Source organism: Colias philodice, chromosome 16 (genome assembly GCF_061535455.1).
Source record: "Colias philodice isolate Cphi_HAF_F1 chromosome 16, ilColPhil1 Martin Lab GWU primary, whole genome shotgun sequence".
NCBI lineage: Eukaryota > Metazoa > Arthropoda > Insecta > Lepidoptera > Pieridae > Colias > Colias philodice.
Window position 1 is genome coordinate 7,389,175 of NC_143101.1, and position 23,424 is coordinate 7,412,598.

General features: G+C 33.1%; 1 protein-coding gene and 1 non-coding gene across 2 annotated transcripts; both read left to right on the forward strand.

Moving 5' to 3' along the window:
* The first annotated feature begins 137 nt into the window (after nucleotides 1–137).
* On the forward strand, nucleotides 138–23,384 carry LOC149481779 (adenylate cyclase type 10-like). The gene is made up of 34 exons (XM_089705309.1): nucleotides 138–231; nucleotides 713–865; nucleotides 1,321–1,557; nucleotides 1,763–1,849; nucleotides 2,101–2,350; nucleotides 2,526–2,719; nucleotides 3,014–3,087; nucleotides 3,333–3,490; nucleotides 3,809–3,953; nucleotides 4,303–4,407; nucleotides 4,486–4,580; nucleotides 4,811–4,961; nucleotides 5,220–5,358; nucleotides 5,466–5,598; nucleotides 8,047–8,236; nucleotides 8,782–8,905; nucleotides 10,644–10,784; nucleotides 11,418–11,564; nucleotides 11,820–11,923; nucleotides 12,084–12,191; nucleotides 13,168–13,290; nucleotides 13,474–13,516; nucleotides 13,803–13,949; nucleotides 14,178–14,290; nucleotides 14,628–14,797; nucleotides 15,150–15,306; nucleotides 15,689–15,823; nucleotides 16,450–16,571; nucleotides 20,275–20,474; nucleotides 21,006–21,171; nucleotides 21,639–21,786; nucleotides 21,938–22,044; nucleotides 22,358–22,496; nucleotides 23,238–23,384. The coding sequence occupies exons 1-34, from the start codon at nucleotides 138–140 to the stop codon at nucleotides 23,382–23,384; spliced, it is 4,746 nt and encodes a 1,581-aa protein (XP_089561435.1).
* On the forward strand, nucleotides 12,863–12,945 carry TRNAL-CAG (transfer RNA leucine (anticodon CAG)). Its single transcript has one exon. It is a non-coding gene; the product is annotated as a tRNA-Leu (tRNA).
* Nucleotides 23,385–23,424: the final 40 nt, after the last annotated feature.

The following is a 23,424-nucleotide window of genomic DNA, read 5'->3' on the forward strand; positions in this document are numbered from 1 at the left end:
GTGTCTCATTTCCACTATATTTTCATACAATATTCTGGATTAAAAAATAATCGATTTGTTTAATAATAATTTCTAATAGGTTGAAAAATGTGACTGGAAGTTGGAGCGATGTACACGAAGCCAAGCGTGTAGCTGTGATGGCGTCACTAGTGCCGGATGAAATAATTTATAAGCATTCGGACTATTCAGTCCGATGTTACGAAACAGCCCTTATGTTTATAGATGTTTCTGGTAATAATGATTCCATTTCTTTCTTTCTATTATCTCCTACCAAATACGGTTATTTTCGAGACTACTCACCATCTATTGTTTGGGGCAGTATATTTAATAGAAAATTAATTTATATTGTGTAATGTGTCAAGTGGCTACTAAATGTTTTTTTCTAAATAATGATTATTAATTATTTCAGTAATTTTTGTCTTGTAATCTCTATTTATATAAAAATATTTCCCTTGGTCACGGCATCACGCGTAAACGGGTGGACCGATTTTGATATTTTTTTTTATTATATTCCTTGAAGTACGAGGAGAGTTCTTATGGATAGAAAACGTAAATATGTACCACGGGCGAAGTCGGGGCGGGCGGTCCGCTAGTCGATTTATAAATTATAGACTAACGAATTTGAAATGTTGTGCTCATGTATCATATAGGCTTGCATAAAATGAATAGCCGTTAATTTCGATAAAATTGATAAATCTATGTAACTATATAGGTTTTACTGATCTTTGCGAGACTTACACAAAAGCTGGTCAGGGTGGTCCATCTCGTCTTACGCAAGTTCTTAACTTATATATCGGGGCTATGGTCCAAGAAATACTCACACATAAAGGAGACGTTCTTAAATTCTCTGGAGATGCATTTCTATGTATGTGGAAGAAGTCCCCCAAGCTGAATATGCAAGATGTCGTCCATACAGCGATTGATTGTGGATTATTGATTCAAAAAAATTACGGACGGTACATAACTGATGTTGGAGTGGTTCTTAAAGGTTAGAACAAAATTTTAACTAAGTATAATAATTATAACTACTTCTTTTCGAATACATATAATATGAATATTTTCAAATTAAACCTATCATTGTTCACATTCACACATAACATCACTTGAAAAATAAGATTTTACTTACTTAAATATCCTGTATGCATGTCAATAACGGTTTATTCTATTTCGCCTGACTTTTACATCTTTTTTTAAAAACAAACGTTAAATTACTCAGCAATGCTAATGACGTCACAATATGGCGCTAAGTTGATTCAATTCTTAAGTAGGTACCTATATGGTTCTTATAGTACATAATATAACACTTCTCCATAATTTTAGTTAAAATTGCGATCTCCGCTGGTCTATCCCATTTTTCAATCATTGGTGGGCATGAGCAGTGTCAGTCCCACTATGTGATCGTGGGACCACCGGTCTGGGATGTTAAGATGGCGGAGTACATGAGTACCGCGGGAGATGTCCTCACCTCCGCTAGTGCTTGGATGTATGTGAACGAATCGGAATATTGCACCCAACCTTGTGGTGATGGGAGACACACTAAGGCAAGAAAGTGCAGGAGTAATGTTGAAGCATTTTCTGTCTTAGCGTTGTTGAATTATGGTTGAGTTTTTTTAGGTTTTGGGTGTTGGTGCCACGTGGAAACGAGTACAAAAGTTGCATTCATCTGTTAGTGTGCATCCCGGTGGGTACAATTAATTTACGTGGGCGTTTTATACCTATGTAAATCATTCTTGGAGTTGTTTAACTAATAATATTTCTTTAGATCCCGAGTTACTCATGCTACCATATTTGGACAGTTCCCAAATGGAGGGAAATTCTTTAACCGGAATTAACTACAGAGAGTTCTCACGTAAGAAGTCTGGACTACTTTTCAAAGCCTTTAAGTACTAACTCATAAATAGCAACTACGTTATTCATTATTAGTTATTAAATAGGTAATTGTTAAAATGTACTCGTATGTTGGGTACGCTTTATGACCTAGCTACTTTGATCTAAGCCTAGCTATGACCATATCGTAGTTATCTTATTAAATTTAATCAATCATAATAGTTCTATCATCCTGTCGATACCATAATCCTATAAAATAAATCATATACCACATATCTAACTGGGTCCAAATAATCACTGCAGTGAGACCAGCTCTAATAACAGCAATGCGAAGTGATTGGTGGTCAGCGCTACGTCGCTACATGGTCCCACCAATAATAAGGGCTGTAGACAACGACGAGCCCATGGATTTCCTCACAGAGATACGACACGTGGTCGTGGTCTTCTTGAATATCATCACGAGAACTGTCACTGAGGACATGCTTATTGAAGTCGTTGATAATGCTTACAAAATTGTCTGCTGGTGAGGGTATATTCTCTATTCTATATATACTCTGAAATCATTGCCTTTAAAATTTTGATGGTGATTTACCATCGCGTGATGTAATTTAGAACCGTAGTATAGAAGTAATAAGACAGAATAAAAGGTAGCTTAGAACTTGCACTAACTGGATTAAAAATACATAAAATTTAAACAGCGTTACAGCCAAAACCGGTGGTCTAGTAAACAAAGTGTCGATGTTTGATAAGGACATGATGTTTTTAATGGTGTTCGGGTTAAGAGGTCTAAAGCACGAGGACGAAGCACAAAACGCGCTGCTTTGCGCCAACAAACTGAAGGAACATCTTAATGATGTCAATATTACTACTGTCAGCATTGGAGTTACCTCGGGTGGGTGCCTTAAAATAATAACTACAACAAAATACAAAAAAACGAGAATTACTTATCTGTAGTTATAAATTTGTGTTTTAAAGCTGTTTAGTTTTAAATAAATTGGTAGATATTTTACAGTAGGTAATTTCTTCAGGAGTGAGCAATAGTTCAATAGGTACATTTACGTTTTACCAACTTACCCTATTATTTGCTTTTCTCCTAATTGTGATAAAAACGTGACAAAAAAAAATTATGTAGTAGTACACTGCAGTGCAAAAGGCAAAAGCCATATTTAATTAACGTTATTTTAAGGTTCCACGTATTGTGGTGTTGTGGGGCACGTGTTACGTCGAGAATATACAGTTATTGGTTCCGCAGTCAATAAGGTAAAGCAAAATTTATTGCAACAGTAAAATATAATTAGTACCCCCTTCTTTTCTTTAAAACTAATGGAAAAGACCTACGATAAATAAGATAATTTGTTCATAGAATGGTCAGTTTATTATGATGAAAGCCTGTGTTTGTATGACGACCTTAATCGTATTATCAAATGTTTAAAAAAAGATCGAATAAAATACCCTCTAATTTTTCAATTATAAATTTTTTACTTCTTAAAAATATGTTCATACAGGCAGCAAGATTGATGATGGCATATCCCAATAAAGTGACATGCGATAAAGAAACTTTTCTGCGGAGTAAACTCGATCAAAACTTCTTTAAATTGATGGAGGCGAAAATTTTAAAGGGATTTTCCAACCCTGGGCCAATTTATGAATTTAATCGAACTAGGTATGCAAGTGTAAATTTAATTTTAGTGTGCATTGCCATCAAGTCCTTATTTAAGGTTAAATCTTACCAATCAATTATAGCATAGCATACAATATAAAGAAATCATCTATTAATTAATTAATCAAAAGTTAGAGACCAGAAGTCAATCGTAAGACGCAGAAAAAGATCTTCCTTCTTATGACGTTCCTTTTACCTACTTACAACATTTAACAACTTTTGGTCTGAATTCCGTCTGGCCATAGAATATTGTCTATCCCCTTCGCAACACGCGATATCGAACTTCGTTCCAGTTGTATTTTAACACTTCTACTTACACAGTGCTAAAAGGATAAGTTATTCCCATCCGATTCTGGGGCGCGAAGAAGAACTTCAAGTATATCAAACAACCCTTATGTCGGCTATCGAGCAATATTCGAGGAAATTTACTAGATACAGGGATCATAAGTTTGGAGTAGCTATTATTGTGAGTAATCTTTAATTTTACGGTATTCAGTTGTATAATATACTTACTATGTCTTACTATTTTTCTTCAATAACAATAATAATTAACGATTTATCACGGCAACTATTTCAATTCGTAGAAAAATGTTCAGTAATTTTTGTTTGGCTTATATAAAAAGCTTCAAAAGTTAGAGATGGCCCTTTTAGATAAATGTTGCAAAGCTTTATATTGAATTTGATATTTTTGGTTTTATGGTATTCAAATGCTTTATGAATATAAATTATAAATTTATTCGTTAATATTAAGATAAGCTTTATATATATTTTACCTTTCTAAAATTTTTGTTTCACTGATACCATTGTGTATTCAGGGATCAAGATTATCCGGCAAAACCCGTTTAATGGTCGAATGTATTAACATCACACCAAAATTTATTGAAGTGGATCATATTATATTAACAGAGAAGGATAGTAGGGTAAATATCGTCTATTTTTGCATAAGCGCGTTTTTTCAATGATTAAAAAAATTGTTCAATAAATGTTTTATTTTTAAGGAACCATTTAAAGTCATCAGATTAATCATGGGCAGGGTGTTCAAAGGCATAGGACATTCTTCCCGCGAAAATCGCGAAAGCAGAATTCGATACACGTAAGGATCGTTTTAGAATAGCATTTTAATCTTCTTTTCAGTTAGTTACATTTTTTATTGGTACTGTACAATCATCAATTTTCTGTACTATTTAAGTTACAGCTTAATATCTTCGTTCTGATGAACGAAAAGCTTTTGCTGATTCTCATACCTAAATACATTGCGTACTAATATTTTTAATTGACTGTCTCAAAAACTATAAAGGTTATCAATTCTTATTTTATTATTAGCGTCGATATGACTTCACTCACACCGTTGGAAATATATGCAGTAAATACCGTTTTTGACTGCCGCTTTCCTCTTCCGGAGCATTTTGAGTATCATGGCGACATCCTACAGGAATATCAAGTGAAAGTTCTTATGCAGAATATTTTTGAATCTGTGAGTATATTGTTTGATCATCGATTTATAAGTTTGTAACTGGTTAGGTAGGTAATAAAATATTTGTAGAATTTTTGCATTCGTTTTAAATTATTGGGTTAAAAATCGTTTGCGCTAAAGTTTTAAAAGAGGTATACGTATAGGTAGGTACGTAGGAACGTAATTTTATAGGTTTATCTTCAAGCGGAGTATTCTATTATTAGATACCTACCTTTAGATCTTTTATTACAATGATAATTTTTTTGTGTTATATTGAAGAGTTTTAAAGAGTTTCGAGTGATTGCTATCGGAGAGGCTCAACGCATTGATGAGGATTCTTGGAAGTTGATTATTTTAATGCTGCAAAATAAAATTATTTTCCTTCTCTTAACTTTAACTGACGAAGACAGCCTTTCACGTAAGTTACGAACATTTTATCCGGTTTTTAAAGTTAATTATTTTAGATTTTTTCTTAATTTTTTAATTGAACAAATGAAATAAGTAGGTACTTACTTATTTTTTTAGCGTTTAGCAGTGATTCCCTATCTAATCATAATATGATTGTGAAAGTGCATATAGCGGGCATTGACCGACGTTATCTGTCCGCACTCGCTTGTCAATTGTTGGATGTTCAGGCTGTACCTTCGGAATTGGATAAGTAAGTTGTATTGATATTATGAATGTTTAGAAAAATGAAAAAAAAAGTCTTCATATAATATGAGATCTACATAATATTGTTATTTTACCAATTACCTAAAACTCTTCGTGTTTTCACTTGGGCGAAGGTGTTTGAAGTTGGATTTTTTCATGTTAGTGAACTTAGCAGATCATTTTTAGCAGATCAAAAAAAAATGTGAGTTCTTATCGCGTGCAGTTGAGTTCTACAGTTCCTGATACTTTTTAGAAATAGTTCTGGCGTTTTTACCTCAAAAAACGACATTTGAAAAAATGATCTGCCAACTTCCCGTAGCAGATCATTTTTAGCAGATCAAAAAAAAAATGTGAGTTCTTATCGCGTGCAGTTGAGTTCTACAGTTCCTGATACTTTTTAGAAATAGTTCTGGCGTTTTTACCTTAAAAAACGACATTTGAAAAAATAATTTGCAAACTTCCCGTAGCAGATCATTTTTAGCAGATCAAAAAAAAATTTGAGTTCTTATCGCGTGCAGTTGAGTTCTACAGTTCCTGATACTTTTTAGAAATACTCGCGTAAAATGAAACAGTAGAAAATTTATTTATGTCATATTTCATCACGCCGTAGCACCATGCCGTAGCATCATGCCGTAGCATCACGCCATAGCATCACGCCGTAGCATCACGCCGTAGTATCATGCCGTAGCATCATGCCGTAGCATCATGCCGTAGCATCATGCCGTAGCATCATGCCGTAGCATCGCGCCGTAGCATTACGCCGTAGCATCACGCCGTAGCATCACGCCGTAGCATCACGCCGTAGCATCACGCCGTAGCATCATGCCTTAGCATCATGCCGTAGCATCATGCCGTAGCATCACGCCGTAGCATCATGCCGTAGCATCATGCCGTAGCATCACACCGTAGCATCACACCGTAGCATCACGCCGTAGCATCACGCCGTAACACATGCCGTAGCATTACGCCGTAGCATCACAGCGTAGCATCACGCCGTAGCATCACGTCGTAGCATCACGTCGTAGCATCACGTCGTAGCATCACGTCGTAGCATTACGTCTTAGCATCACGTTAAGCCGGGTCCAGGTCGGGTTTTTTCAAATGTCGTTTGTTAAGGTTTGTTAAGGTAAAAACGCCAGAACTATTTCTAAAAAGTATCAGGAACTGTAGAACTCAACTGCACGCGATAAGAACTCACTTTTTAGGGTTCCGTAGCCAAAATGGCAAAAACGGAACCCTTATAGTTTCGTCATGTCCGTCTGTCCGTCTGTCCGTCTGTCCGTCTGTCACAGCCGATTTACTCGGAAACTATAAGTACTACAGTGATGAAATTTGATGGGAATATGTGTTGTATGAACCGCTACAAAAATATGACACTAAATAGTAAAAAAAAGAATTGGGGGTGGGGCCCCCCATACATGTAACTGAGGGATGAAATTTTTTTTTTCGATGTACATACCCGTGTGGGGTATCAATGGAAAGGTCTTTTAAAATGATATAAAGTTTTCTAAAAAACATTTTTCTTAAAGTGAACGGTTTTTGAGATATCAGCTCTCAAAGTCGTAAAAAGTATGTCCCCCCCCCTCTATTTTTATAACTACGGGGTATAAAATTCTAAAAAAAATAGAGGTGATGCATGCTAATTAACTCTTTCAACGATTTTTGGTTTGATCAAAGTATCTCTTATAGTTTTTGAGATAGGTTGATTTAACTGTAATTTATTATATTTGCTGCTACGGAACCCTTTGTGCGCGAGCCCGACTCGCACTTGGCCGGTTTTATTTTTTTTTGATCTGCTAAAAATGATCTGCTACGGGAAGTTGGCAGATCATTTTTTCAAATGTCGTTTTTTAAGGTAAAAATGCCAGAACTATTTCTAAAAAGTATCAGGAACTGTAGAACTCAACTGCACGCGATAAGAACTCACATTTTTTTTTTGGATCTGCTAAAAATGAACTGCTAAGTTCACTAACATGATTTTTTCTACATACCTATGGCTTTACTCATCTCCATCACCAGGCACACAAAGACCCAGGCAAAATACAGAGTTTAGCTTAATCCACCAAATTCGCATAGTTCGTGTTGATCGATTTGTTTTGTCAAACTTTTTGTTTTGGCGACATGCCGCGCCGCTTTCATCGCGATCAACGATGTTTTGCGGTACTTAGCGGTACGTGCGGTCGCGGATTGTGGAAATAAATTGACTACGAATTAATGATAGATGGATAAAAATACATTCTTCCACTATAAATTACTGCCATCTTGCAACTAAAAGCTATTAAGCGTCAATTTCAGCTCTTAGTCCCTGACGTTGGTCCCTGATATCTTATTTGACACTTTTTAACATCCATTAACATACATTATTGTTACTATTTTAAAATGATAGATATTAAGCAAAACAGAACATTTCAGAAAGCTGTGTAACCAACCCTTAGTCTATTAAATAAAATTTTAGGGTAATCGAGAGCGCGAGTGACGGTTTACCGGGATGGATTCAAAACTTCCTAATATGCCTAGTGCAGAGGGAACAATTAACAATGGTGACTGTACCTAGGTCACAGGCTTTGGATATTGGAGCACTTATACCACCCTCTACTCTTTTAAAAAAGTCTGAAAATACACAGAGTATCACGTCGGAAAGCTTTGTTAGTATAATATACATAGTACCTAACTAACTAATCTGTTGTATAATGTCTAATGTCTATGGTTCATTAACTCTTTAATAGACAATACGAAAAAAAATGTTCTCACAATGGAACTCTGATTTGAATTAAGAACATGAATGGCGGTGAACTTTTTATAGGAAACGCGCAGCTAGAAAGTTCGAATAAAAACATTGCTTTATCTGTGACAACCTGTTTATAGTTCTTTTTTCTCCTAAACCGAATTGACTATAAAATAAATGATATCGCTATCACTTTACCCATCTTGCTTTAATTGAGTCAGTTATAATAATGTACTCTGTGAATTGAGTCTTGAGGTACTTATGGGTACTTATATATTTTCTATCTCTCTTCTTTTTAACAACGAAGCATAGCTTCTTGAATATTTTTAATAAGAATTTTCATGTGAAGGACTTAGATAAATTTAAGCCTTTGCTATAGCCAATCCATTCTATATCACTATAATTATTCTCATAGGTACCTATCTTTACTTGTTTGTGTATAATTTGTTTGTCTCTTTAAAATAGGGTAAATTTTATAAAAAGAGCGATGTCAGCATAGAAGATGAACATCAGAACGATATAATCCAAATGGCAGTTTTGTCCAAATATTACAACTTTGAAGATGTAAAGGTTGACATGAAGATGGATGGTATTATATTAGACTAGAGTAAATAATTTTTGAAACAAAAAAAAATCGCAGTCGGATGAAACCCATTAGAAAAGGAGGGGAATATGATAAAAATGTAAGGAAAAATAAATTACGGTCAATCCGAGTTCGGGAAGCGGGAGGGGGGAGCTTTTAAGAGAAAAAAATGGTTTCTCTCGATTTCCGACAAAACTACAAGTCCTATAGAAAAAAGTTCAATGGCAAAGTTGTAGGTAATTAAAAGTTCTACAACTTTTGTATTCACAATTTTTTCACATAACCTAAAAATTTAGGTGAAAAATTCAAAAAACCAAGTTTTTGGTCTTTTATTTCTATCTACTTCAAAATTTATTTTTTTTCTACGAAATTTGGTGGAAACTTACTTTATTATGTCCCAAATACACTGTAATTTATTTGATTGAAAATATTTATTTTTTCGCCTTATTTTGAATTAATACCAAAAAAACAACCTAATTTTCAATCGAAAAGTCACCCGTCAAAATATCAGCTTTTTTCAAAAACTTGGGGTGCCTTTTATTCATTGAAATCTCTACTTTCATATGGTGTAAAAAAAATAAACACCACCATAGTAAATGTTCTCAGGAAATGCATACAAACAGTCTGAAAATTAGCTTTTACTAAATCAGGCACACTTCTCGAACTACCTGAAATGTTTTTATCGACATCATTTTGCTTTTGAATATGCTGTAAAATATAAAACTTAGAACAGATAATTATTTTTCTTTTGAAATATTACCGAAAAGCCGATACAAGAGAAGATATAGAGTTCAAGAAGTGTGCCTGATTTAGTAAAAGCTCATTATCACACTGTTTGTATGCATTTCCTGAGAACATTTACTATGGTGGTGTTTATTTTTTTTTACACCATATGAAAGTAAAGATTTCAATGAATAAAAGGCACCCCAAGTTTTTGAAAAAAGCTGATATTTTGACGGGTGACTTTTCGATTGAAAATTAGGTTGTTTTTTTGGTATTAATTCAAAATAAGGCGAAAAAATAAATATTTTCAACCAAATAAATTACAGTGTATTTGGGACATAATAAAGTAAGTTTCCTCCAAATTTCGTAGAAAAAAAATAAATTTTGAAGTAGATAGAAATAAAAGACCAAAAACTTGGTTTTTTGAATTTTTCACCTAAATTTTTAGGTTATGTGAAAAAATTGTGAATACAAAAGTTGTAGAACTTTTAATTACCTACAACTTTGCCATTGAACTTTTTTCTATAGGACTTGTAGTTTTGTCGGAAATCGAGAGAAACCATTTTTTTCTCTTAAAAGCTCCCCCCTCCCGCTTCCCGAACTCGGATTGACCGTAATTTATTTTTCCTTACATTTTTATCATATTCCCCTCCTTTTCTAATGGGTTTCATCCGACTGCGATTTTTTTTATCTTTTCATTATTTTCAAAGGCTTCTACCCCAGTCTATATCTAAACTTTTTACGGTTTAATTTTGAGAATAATAATTAATTATATTTATTATTGTATCTTCTAATTAGTGTATGAATAATTTGTCAAAATTGTATTGAATAGCATTACCTACTATGTAATTAGTAAATAGTAACCACGCAACGCGTATTTTTCTAAAAATCTTTACACAGTGTTCGATATACTGTGTAAAGATTTACTTATGTATCTTTTAAATAAGGAGATATAAAAACATGTGAGTAAATAAAACAAATACTTGCTTAACTATATTATACATTTTATATTTATTTTTAGTGTTAATATTGAAAACATACGATTCATTGACACCCTTTGAGAAAATGCTTCTGAAATGTGGTTCCGTTCTCGGCGATGTATTTTCCAGGAGAATGCTAAATCATCTCATGCAGTGCGATTCTCAGAGAAAAATCGCTCAAGGTATTTTTGAAATGTCACGCTGCAGCTGTAGTGTAGACTGTGTAGTTTTTAGGTTTTTATAAAAGTATCTACTGTATGCAGTCAATAAACTTCAAATAGGAAACTTACGAACATTCATAATTATTCGAACAAGTATGCAATTGAAACAAAATTCACTTAAAACAAATATTGCTGTAATAACATATTTTCAACCGACTTCAAAAAGTATTAGCAGTTATTATCTAACCTGAAGGTGGTTGATCCTATTTAAACTTTGTCCAGTTTTGGCTATTTGCAGGCGACTTAGTATATTGTTAACAAGTCAATAACTGCGTTAAAAACAACCGACTTCAAACTTGCACTTGCAACATTTACAAATACAGACAAAAATGCTCATAAAATAAAAACTACTGGGCCTATCCGAATAAAATTTTTATGGGACCAATTCGACACCATCCCGCATCGAACAAAAAAAGAATCACGTAAATCGGTTCAGAAACCACGGAGTAATCGGTGTACATACATACAAAAAAAAAAAAAACATACCGGCCGAATTGATAACCTCCTCCTTTTTTTTGAAGTCGGTTAAAAATAATAATTTATTCAAAGCTTTATGTTATTTTAGTCAAAATAATAGAAAATTCATATTTCTAGCTGTTGCAAAGTTATTTTCGATAAGGGTGTTAGAATGTGAAGGGGGCGACTTTACACGTGACTACTCTAGAGTGCTGGTGCACCCCGCGCCGGTACGGAAAGATGCTTCGTTGCCTTTCTGCTTCTGTATGGGGATTAAACAGCTGCGTATGTTTATTTTTTATTATTTTTAAACAATATATTATATAGATATTAAAATTACTACTGTGTCATTTTTACTGGTATGTATTGCACAATTCAAGCATCAATTAATTTAAATTATGCTATCTAATAATTAATATCTTTTTTATTTTTAAATTCCAAAAATTATTATTTATTCAGCTTTTTTTGTTGTTTTTTATCCTCTTTGACCCACCTGACGATGAAGTTTTGCCAATTTGTTGTGATAATGTATGATTCCAGCAAATTGTGGGGACTTGCCTAAGTTCGCATTCTGTGGTTATATGAAATTCAGGCATACACTCTTCCGAACTACCACGTACGACTTGCTTACAGAGAGTCAAAAGGTTTGTGCCGTTATTTTGACCAAATCGATACTAATATTATGAGCTTCAACAGCTTGACATAAATCCTTCCTCCGACATTCCACTTATTCTATCAATTCATGTTAAAATATGTAGATACCTAGTTAATTAAAGTGATTGCTTGCTTAAAATAATATTTTAGGGCGAAATGCATACACGGGCGCTCTTATATCTAGAAAGGTACACAAGGAAATGTGTCTCGTGTGGTGCTGGTTGTTTTTCTCAGCTCTTTGGTCTGAGGTGTGATGACGTAAGTACTAACTTTCTAGTTTCTAGGTAGATAAGGTTATTGTGTCGTTAAGGCTTATACATGCGCTAATAACCTTGACCATACTTGACGGATCTCAAACCTCTCCCGCTGCACCTTCTTTTTTCTTCGCATTTTGTATTTAAAAAGATACCAATCAGTGAAACAAAAAATCCTCGTCAGGGACTGTTGTGTAACTGATAATTTATTAAACATAAAATTTTCAGAGCTCTAAGTCTGAACTAAAAAAACTGCTGTTTACGAAGTTTATAGAGTATTTGCGGAAAAATCGATGACCACGGCACATTTTTTTTCTAGAAATCTATTAACTTTGGAAAAAATTCCTCGCGAGCAATTAAAGATCAAAGACCATCCTATTTTATATATTTTTTTCGGTATTGTGCTTTATGTTGTACCAGACTTTATAGAGATTGAACATAGTCGAAATTGCCGGGTAACGCCTTAATTAACGTTCTACGGACGAATAGATGTGTAGAGATCGTTATGCTTGCTAATTTTCTTTTTTTTTTTCGTTATCGGCTTTCCTTGTTATCTTTAAAAGTTATACTTGTAAAGCTTTACTTACAAAACTTTATTTTATATTTAAAGTAAAAGTTATGTTATTAAAATGTCCTGAATGTGAGAGAGTCCTAGTTTCATACATAAGGGATGTAGTCAGGATGGCCGAGCGGTCTAAGGCGCTGCGTTCAGGTCGCAGTCCACTCTGTGGGCGTGGGTTCGAATCCCACTTCTGACAATAATGTATCTACTTTTTTGTATATTTTCCCCTAAGTATAATTAGAGACTAAACTAAAAAAAATTCAATGGCCCATATAACTAAAACGTTTTATGAAAAATATTATTCAAACCATCGTAAATTTAAAAACCCATTTCCCATGTAATAAAAAATAGGTAATTAAAGTGTTTATTTTTGTTTTCGGTGACTTTGATTCATCTTTTTATTGATTTAAATTATTAGGGATTAAGGAAAGAGACCGATGAACTGAAACTAACCCATGAACAAATACGTACGATGAATGCTGAAACAAAAATATCAGAAGGGAATATTTATGCCGCTCTTGAAAATATTACAGATATTGGTGTAAGATTTGTACTTACTTCATAAACATAAATAAATAGTAGTCGTGGTAGTGATATTATAGTGTTAGAGTTGTATTTTTCTAGAAAGGGAGAGAGAGAGATTAAATAATTTTTTTTTGACTCTCTTCTTATAAAATATTTAACAATGCAACCTTTTACTTACACTATTAAATGCTATTTTCAGTCATGTAGTCGTCGGAATTCAGACAAGCTTACAGATTCTGAAGGTAAGTGATTTATCATAATATGTACATATAATATTATATGTAATGTGATGAAAAAATTCAATTTTTTTTGTAAATTTTTAGCCATTGCAACGTTGCAACCGTTGTGTTAAAAATTTTCTTCCAATAGTATAGAAAAATCTGTCCGAATCAATAAATATAACATTTTGCTATCATATTATCTTGCAGCTGATTTATATTGCTATCATATTATATTGCGGCTGATTTATATTGTTATCATATTATATTTCAGCTGATTTAGGTATATTGCTATCATATTATCTTGCAGCTGATTTAAGGCGAGTCAGTCGATCGATGCAACACAAGAAAGATAAAAAAATCCCATCATTCTCATCGGTCGATTTGAATTCTTGTGAATGTATGCCTATATTATTGGAAGCGTATTCTCAAGCGATTGGCCATTGCCACTGGGCAGGTAAAAATCTAATTACATTCATTAAGTATTTGTACTTAGTTACGTAATATTCTCCAAATTAGATTACATCAATGATTATTTTTTTGAAATTATCACCCATAATTAGTGACCCAAGGCCATGTTCGGATTCTGTGTTCCGAATGTTATGATAGAGTGCTTCCTTATTTGAAAATGTACGATTATTTCATAAGAAATCTTTTGCTGAAGCTTTTTTTTATATTTTCCAAGGCGACCATGAGAAACTATTCGACACGTTTTTGGAGTATGCGGATTTAAGTATTTTGAACAATAACACGCCACGAGTCATTCACCTTCTCGCAGAAGTGGAAACAATGCTTATAGTTAGTCCTTTCATTTTTCATTTTCATTTTCCTTGGACCGAACTCTCTCTCAGTCTCATGCATCTTGAAATATATTCTTTCAAGATGCATGAGAGAGAGAGTGAGCGCCTCGAGCCTCGCGCCTAGAGTGATTATTCAACTCGCTCTACCTCAAAGCTTGCGTCTTGACTCTTGAGTCTTGACTCTTGACCAATGATCTATGCTACTATACTTACATGTGGATCACGGATTTGTAATTAGTGAAACGAGGTACAACTACTTCGTGAATATATAAATCAACCAATAAAACAAACTTTGTGGCTCTAACAACATATAACAAAAACAATGTTTCCTTCAGAAAGATCGTAATTTAAAAGCAACTTGCGCTAAATGGATATACGACTCGAAGTTAGCCAGGATTTACTCGCTTCGAGGCGCTTGCCTACTAGAGTGCGGCGATGTGAAGCAAGCCAGAGAGAATTTGTTTGACGCTATGAAACTGTTCAGCGACCCTTTTCCTGAATCACAGTAATGCTTTAACAGTTTACTTATTTCAAAATTATTTATGAATATAATTCATATTATATTATGTAATGTGTAGTTTTGCAATTACGAAAGATTGAGTAGATTTCGATTGAATCAGATAAGTAATGTTTATTATGACTTACATTTGACAAAAGTTCTTTGATCATAATATTAGGTACCCGACTGCTGTTAAGTTACCACGCGTTATTTTCGCAGCATTGTGAAATATATAGAGATATCTCTATTAAATCTCGTATTGTAGGTACCTAATAAGTAAATAAATAGATTATGTAGTAAATAGGCACATTGAAAGTGTGCCCACTTGCAAAATTTATATTTCCTATATTTCTTTCAGAAATTCTATCAAATTGCAAAACTGTAAGAAGTCATTTAGTCAATTAATGGCGTTGTATTTTGCACCACGAATGTACATTGCTACTGAGAGCGGGCTTGTGGGAGACTTTTATGACAAGATTGCTCTCACTCTGAATAGGCTTTTTAAGCTTTTTACGGTAGGTTTCTATACCATATGAAATATGCCATTTAAAAGGGATATATTGCTATTTAACATGTTTTTATTATACATAATAGCTTTTGACTAGCTTAAAAAGCATAAACGATCATCTAATCCCGTGCTCCCATTCTTTTTTCGAAATATTTTTCCCTTATTTTGATATTTTTAGATATATATATTTTTTTAACTACCTAGTACCTACATTATTCAGCTACGTCTTGTTTGTTTTATCTGAGGCTCGTGTCTTTCTTACTTTCGCTTTTTCTTCTTCTCTTAGCTTTTTCTAGGTAGTTTGGTAAGCAACCATTTTGATAGCATTAGATATTATTCCAGCATATATAGATAGATAGAAATGTACTTGTTCCTTTATATATGGACAGATGTGTAAAGAAATGTCAAACGGAGCTTTAGCAGCTAAATGGTCGTTAAACTATGCACTGAAAACTGACTCCAATTTTCGACTTATGTGCATGAGCTATGGAAACATGATCAGTGTATATCGACAAATGAAAAAGGTATATAACTTGGAACGCACCTATTTCTTCATTTAAAAAATATGGTAAAATAGACCCTGTAGGGACACACATATATGCAATTCGCTGATCGAGCTTTTCGTATATGTGTGCGTCCACATTGTTTCCCCGACGCTTTTTAAATTTATTAGAATTATTATTAAGTGGTGCATAACGGCTAGCTTAAACAACACATATTGTAAAAAGGATTAAAAGTGATTACAGTAAAGGCCTTTATTATTTAACAACCTTGGGGGCAGAAGAACTACTCTACATTGGAGACCCCGACGTGATTTGAACACGCAACCTTCTGATATGAAAAATTGAAAAATTTATACGTTTTCAAATATTTCATACAAAGACTTAATCTTGGTTTAATGCTCTAAGAAGAAGTAGGTACCTAATATATTTATCAAAATCTTTGCGATTTATTGAGATATTCAAATTCTATTCTAGTAACTTGATAATGGCTAAACTATATTTTGAGCTTTGCTTCAAAAACGTAGCTACCTACTTGCCTACTTATTTTGTTTTCGTGGCAAAACTTTTCCGTCCTTCATTTCATTATTTCAAAACAATTTATTGTCTTTCTTGTTCTTTATGGAAATTATTTTTTTTACTATAAACAGTTTCGATTATGTCGGCGGTTAGAAACAAAAGCGCGGGAGTTGTGCCAACGGAAACGTGGCCGCGTGGACATCATGGAAGTATATGCAGTTGGACATCTTTACACAAATATATTTTTGTACAAGTATGATTTTGTTATTTAGTTAAACGTGCTTTAAAATATTTATCTATACATATAATAAAATCGTAGGAAAGTCAAAACTGTACATTGAATATTTTTTTAAAAGAATACATAATCCATGATCTATAATCGATACAGAACCCGAAAACATAGTTTTTAGAATTTTTGTCTGTTTGTCTGTTTGTCTGTTTGTCTGTATGGTTGTCCGGGCTAATCTCGAAAAGTACTGCATAGATTGACTTCAAATTTTGCATGAATATTACTAACTGGTCGGGTCAGGCTATAGGTTACATATAATCAAGCTATCACCTGCGGGGGAGGAGCTGTGAACCTTTATTTTTCTTACGTATTCTCTGTACTACGATAGCGTACAATCTTAAGACTCATGTTTAAATGTTGTTTTTGAGTAAGCCATGCTATTGTCTACCTTTACACTATAAAAACTACGTCATTTAAGTAATTTTAGCAGAGAAACAGTATAATGAATCTTAGTAGTATAAAGACAAATTTAAAACGGCGCCATCTATGAGATTTCATTAAAATCAAATCAATTTACATAATATTAACGCTTCTTGGAAATTTATAATTTAAATATTATTATGATGTTGGTGAGGTTGTTTTTTTTAAAGTTAAATAAATAATTCATATCTTCCCAGAGTCCATTTCAGGTGTGCTTATATTTCATGTGAATAATAATTATGTATAATGAATCTTAGTAGTATAAAGACAAATTTAAAACAGCGCCATCTATGAGATTTCATTAAAATCAAATCAATTTACATTATATTAACGCTTCTTGGAAATTCATAATTTAAATATTACTTATTATGATGTTGGTGAGGTTGTTTTTTTTAAAGTTAGATAAATAATTCATATCTTCCCAGAGTAGCGAGTGCGCTTATATTTCATGTGAATATACTAAATTTTTATAAGTGAGGGTAGATGTTTATTATTTGATGTCAAACAAGACACCATTACAGTTAATATAGGTAATAGTAGATAACAGTGATCGTGTTAGACTCATGTTTTTAATTAGTTAAAGTTATGACAAAATAAGAAAATGATGAAATTTTATTTGTATGTAGTTATAATTTTTACAAGACTATATTAAACGCCCAAAGAAGGTCACTGTAGTTATTGATAAAACTTTATTAGCTTTTTAATAAAGTTAGGTACAGTCATCTTTTGATTTTTTTTATTTACAGATTCAATGTTCATAAAAATTGACGATTTGCCTGAGGATGTAGTGGAAATTAGTAACCTTGCGCGTGGTCAATCATCATCAATACATATAATAAAATTCTAGAAAAGTGATGTCTGTACAATGAAAATATGAAAAAAAAATTTAGCAGGGGTTTTTATTAAATCGATCCCAAACCCAAAACTGTAGTTAAATTTTTTTTTGTCTGTTTGTCTGTATTTTTGTGCATGCTAATCTCAGAAACGGCTTATCCAATTACGATGGTGTTTTCACTAATATATTGAGGTAATCTTCATTTAACATTTAGTGTTTATTTCATGTTAATCGGTTCGTAAATAAAAAAGTTATGACCATTTAAGTATTCACGGCGAACATTTGCTAAGGCATTCTATGGTACACTATTATACAGTGTACGATAAAACGTAAGTTATCTGTTATAGGCTACAGTTATTCCTTATAAACGTCCAGGTGATCATATCGAAAGTCCCCAAGGGTGGGGGGGTAAGCTGATGTAGTAGGGGGGAGGGGTCAAATTAGAATTATGTTTACTATATATGTCGTATTATATTTTAACCCCCGACGCAAAAAGATGGGTGATAAGTGTTTGACCGCTATGTGTGCCTGTGTGTGTGTGTGTGTGTATGTTTGTACCACCGTAGCTTGCTAACAGGTAATCCGAATTAGATGCGGTTTTGTTGTTAGGCAGCATATTTTCCGACGCTGGTTCTTAGATAAAGTGTATCAAAATCGGTTCATCCATTTATCATACCTAGGTATATAGAGGTAAAAGTGGGAATGTGGAAAAAAATATTAGTTATATTTTTATCCAATTCGGTTTATTCATTTATTAGATTACAGCGGTAAAAGTGGGAATGAACAATAATCGAATATGCTCAAATAACTCAAGCGGCATATCAAAATATGAAAGAACAACGTGTGAATTACAATTAGTAATGTTTTATCGAAATCGGTTCATCCGTTTATTACATATAGGGCACTTTAGGAAATGGAGCATCAAACGACAGGATATGACGTGTAGATATAGGTACAATTAGATAATATGGTTTACATCAAAATCGGTTCTGCCATTTACTAGGGGTGGAAAGGGAAGGGTTGAAAGTCTGTGAAAGAAGAGGGGGATATAGGAGCGAGAGGCTATCCTCTCGCTCCTATATCCCCTTAGCCACACCCTGGAAATTTTGAACTCTACTCAAAGCCACATAGGTTGGCCCTTGGCAATTTTTTTTCCTAAAGATATCTTTAGGAAAAAAAATTGCCAACTTCTTTTGCCACTGTGGTCCATTACTTACAATTTGTGCACGGTTACGGCCCAACTTAAAAGATATTGTCAAGGAGCAACAAACTTATAGATATCAATAGGATGTAGGAATGTAATATGGAGGTAGAGGTAGATCTCGCTCACTTGAAAATATTACATGAAAATAAGAAACCGAAGTTAAAAATTTAAGAATAAAAAAAAACCCAACGCAACGAAGGAAAAGGAATAAATAATAATTTCACAAACTTCCCGACGATCTTTAAAATTAAGTATCTACCATTATAAAAAAAAATATAATCTATCATTTATGATAACTTTAAGTATGATAATGATGGTATGGCAGCCCCGACGACTTTGTTTTTTTTATTTTTATTAATATTTAAAATGGTATTTATTTTTTAAAGATCTTCGGGAAGTTTGTAAAATTATTTATTCCTTTTTCTATGCACTTTTCTTCGTTGCGCTGCAGGGTTTTTTTTTAATTTAATTTTTATTGCAATTGGTCTAAACGGTTTATTTACTACAGGCGTGAGACAGGAAAGATCTGAGCGCTGAGGAATCTGAGCGCTACGAAAAATCTATTTTTTCATTCACTGATCTCAAAAAAAAAATTCCAAGGACCAGAACGACAGGAAATTTTAATATTTTATTCTAATTGTGTTTTGCACAATTTTGTTAAATTGCGACTGGATGAAAATTTTGTTCGTGGTCGTCGTCGTCGCTTATGTCAATTAGTATCGATAGCGGATTCTATTCCTTTGCGTTTTGACGTTTATCTCGGCGCTCAGTTGCTGCACGATATATTGTCAAAAACATCCATACAAGGAAGGAAGAAAAATAAATTTGCTCCCTTCCCCCATGGTGCCTAAAAATAATATGACATAATTTAAAATAAATTTTACGTAGAAAATTAATTAGGCATTTATTTTTTTATTTTTTAGCTCAGTTTAGTAATAAATTTTACTAACAGTTCTTTTCATTATTTATGGTATGTTTATTCAATAAAAGTTAAGTAGTAACTACTATGCAGTCACTATTCCACGCGGACGAAGTCGCGGGCACAGCTAGTGAGGAATATATCCCGAAAATCTTAAGAAATCATATTATATTCAATTTTATTTTGAGTTTTTTTTTTGTAGATGTAGTTACCATAAAATATAAAAGATTCATAGACAAGTGCCACTTATTAATTATTATTGTTCTAATGCTTATTTTGTTACTTCTAGTGTACAACGTGGAAATAAGCTAGTCAGTCTTGAATTCGGTCTCTCCGTAATGCGGATTATGACAAGTTTATCCGACGTGCGCACTCGGGAGTCACTCATTTTCTGGCTCCTTGAGCTTTTGCTCACTGAACTGCGCATACAGCAAATGGTCTCGATAATGAAGGAGTACATTTATTTAAACGAGCACTATGATGTGAGCTGTGAGTTTATAAAAATAGGAAAAAAGTAGTTAGGTAGTTTGGTAGATAGTTGTTGCCAGTGCTGAAAATTTAAAATACTTACTTGTATTTTTTAGTTATATAGATGCTTAGATCAATAGATGAATAAATATATTATTAAAGTGAAACTTTTATTACATCGTCTCAAACTTTTTGGTCTGTGTAGCGCATGTCGCGTGTATCGCGGCTGCCGAGTACTGAGTAGGTATACCTACTCGGCAGCCGACCGTCACGCGACATGCGCTACACAAAGCAGTGTTCGGAACCGTTCGAACAGTTTCACTTTTACCGTGGTTTCATAAAACCACACAACATTTTTTTGTAACTATGTATTATGTTGAACTTACCTACTGCACAATTTCAATCGTTTCCGAGAAAAGCAAGACTATCTTCTAGTTTATTGACCACTTCTAAAAAGATAATCTTGCCTCATAGAAGTTGGATTCTGCCGTATAAATATTTTTTTTTATTATTTTTTAAACCAAATATAAATATAAAATTACATTTTTTAAGCGGAAGCTTGGTACTACTACCACGCGATGGCCATATACCTGGATACCGGGTATTGTGTAGAATCATACAGTGCCTGTGAAACATTCTTTATGGAGAAAGGCGAGATGTTCCTCCGATCCAAGACTCCGGAGGCTGCATGGAACTTCTTTGCTTGCATGTGGCTTTTGTGAGGATTCTTTCTTCATAAATATTAAACATTTCATATCAAGCATTAATTCTTATAAGAATTTTACCTCTTAATTATTCTAATAGGCGTGTGATCACAGAATTTTCTTTGCTGTGTTTATTTTACTATTCTAGTGCCAAAACTCATTAGTTTTTCATAATAACACTGCAGTTGAATTTTTATATTATTGGTATTGATCACATTTTGTATAAGAAAATATATTAAGGGTCTCAACTCTCAGGCACAATCAGAAAATACATTAAAAAACGAAAATGAAACCAAGCTTAAAAGCTGGGACTGCTGCAAATAAAATTCTGCAAGCAGAACACATTTTGATTGACCTTGTGTGTGACCAGATATCTTGACCTCAATCCATCTCAAGTACCTAAGATAAACAAGTCTATTTCAGTTTCAGTTTTGTGTTTGGAGAATATATTTTTTCTTATGCAGTTATTTTCATTTTACAGTACAATCAGAGTCGGATTGTGGGAAAAAAGCATTATGTGGAACGAAAAAATTGAACAAATCCAACACATTGAAAACGTTAATCACGAATATTATACCTCACTTATGTTAAGACTTGTAGAAGGTTATTTAATCGATTTAGTAAGAGAGGTACATACCTATATAATTATGTATTCCTTTGTTCGAATTAAATTAAGTTTGGTATAATAATATGTACCAATCAATAAATACATTGAATGTCTTTTCGTTAAGTTATAGTTAGCTCTAATTTAATTTACTCATAAACGAAACTTTCTTTCAGTTAAATAACAGGAATATAAAAAATATAATAAACATAGTAAAGATATTGAGAACTTTGTTCACCGAGTTGGATGTGGCCAGTAAACATATTCCTATTTTTCGTTCAAGGTAGGTGATTACAAAACAAAATAATTAAGTAGGCAATTGGTTCTTCAGTCATGGTTATCGAGTATATTTATTTTACTGCGATATATAATACGGGAATAAATATTATGATCACCAGAAAATACTCTGATACCTTAAATAATTTTATGGACTTTGATAAAAATGTGTATTGGTCTAAAACACTTTCCCAAAATGTATTAGCTTTCTCCTCGTAAATATTTGTAGCTAATATCACGTAGGTAGGTACCTAGTAGGTACCTATTTAAGAGTGTTCATACATTATATAGTAATTTCATAGGTGTTTTACTTATTTCAGGTATTACTTATTCAGTGCCTACTATCACTACATAAAGCGAAATAAACAACGCGCATTTGGTATTTTAAACAAAGCGACGCAATGCGCAAAGAAATATTCGGATAAATTAATGATTATATGGATCGAACATAATAGGCTTGTAAGTTTAAAATGCGATTTTATGTAGGTACATTAATGCTTAGGACGATTTATTTTATGAAGTTATGCATAAAAATCTACATCTCATTTTAATTGTTTTAATAGCTGGCAACAAAAAACAAATGTTCTTTTTTGTGAATTCCCAAATTTAAATCAAAATTTAAACCTCATGGCTCCGGACAATTACTTCGGTAGATACATCAAAATGTAATCTTGTGGCAGTTACTTCAGATGTGTGCTAAATTAAAAATATTTACGCACATTTTATTATTGTGTTCATTGGCATTTTTTATTTGTACACACCTACGCGTTAAACCTGCACTAGTGCCGATTTATTTCTATGAGTAGCCTATATTAGATTAGAAATGCTTTGTAATGTTTGATGGCAAAGCATAATTCATATACATACTTACGAACATCTTACGAAGATTTATTTTCTAAAATCCATGATCTTATAAACGTAAGTTCAGTCAACTGAGTCATTCATTATTTGATACGGTCTCGGGTCAACGAAACTGAATAAATTGACCTCCTAATTTTTGCGAACAATTGTATATCTACGTTGCTTTTATGCTCGACACACGAAGCGCGAATGTATGATTCATTTGAAAGTTTATTATAATTGGTTCAAAAAATAATATAGGTACCTACGTCCTATCAAATTTCCTTTAGCTTTATATTATGCTTGATACGAGTTCATTGATTCAACAACTGTAAATTGACTTTCTTTCTATTATTTCAGTATTGGAAGCGTTCGTTAAATCCGAGACTTGAAAATTATTGGGCTGAACATGTTGAGTCTGATACTATCTTGAACTACAAATCTTTTGATACAGAAATGGGCAGAAAAATTATTCCATATACATTGCCATTGCCAAAAATATTTTAGTTTTATTTCGTTATTTTAAGGATTGGATTAGAATTAATTT

What these genes read in the sequence shown, in the direction of transcription:
- LOC149481779 (XM_089705309.1), top strand. Translation starts at nt 138, where the DNA reads ATGGCGTCACTAGTGCCGGATGAAATAATTTATAAGCATTCGGACTAT. An exon ending in TAACAGAGAAGGATAGTAGG is followed by an intron (nt 4,408 to 4,485) that starts GTAAATATCGTC and finishes TTTATTTTTAAG; the next exon opens with GAACCATTTAAAGTCATCAG. An exon ending in GAAAGCAGAATTCGATACAC is followed by an intron (nt 4,581 to 4,810) that starts GTAAGGATCGTT and finishes TTTTATTATTAG; the next exon opens with CGTCGATATGACTTCACTCA.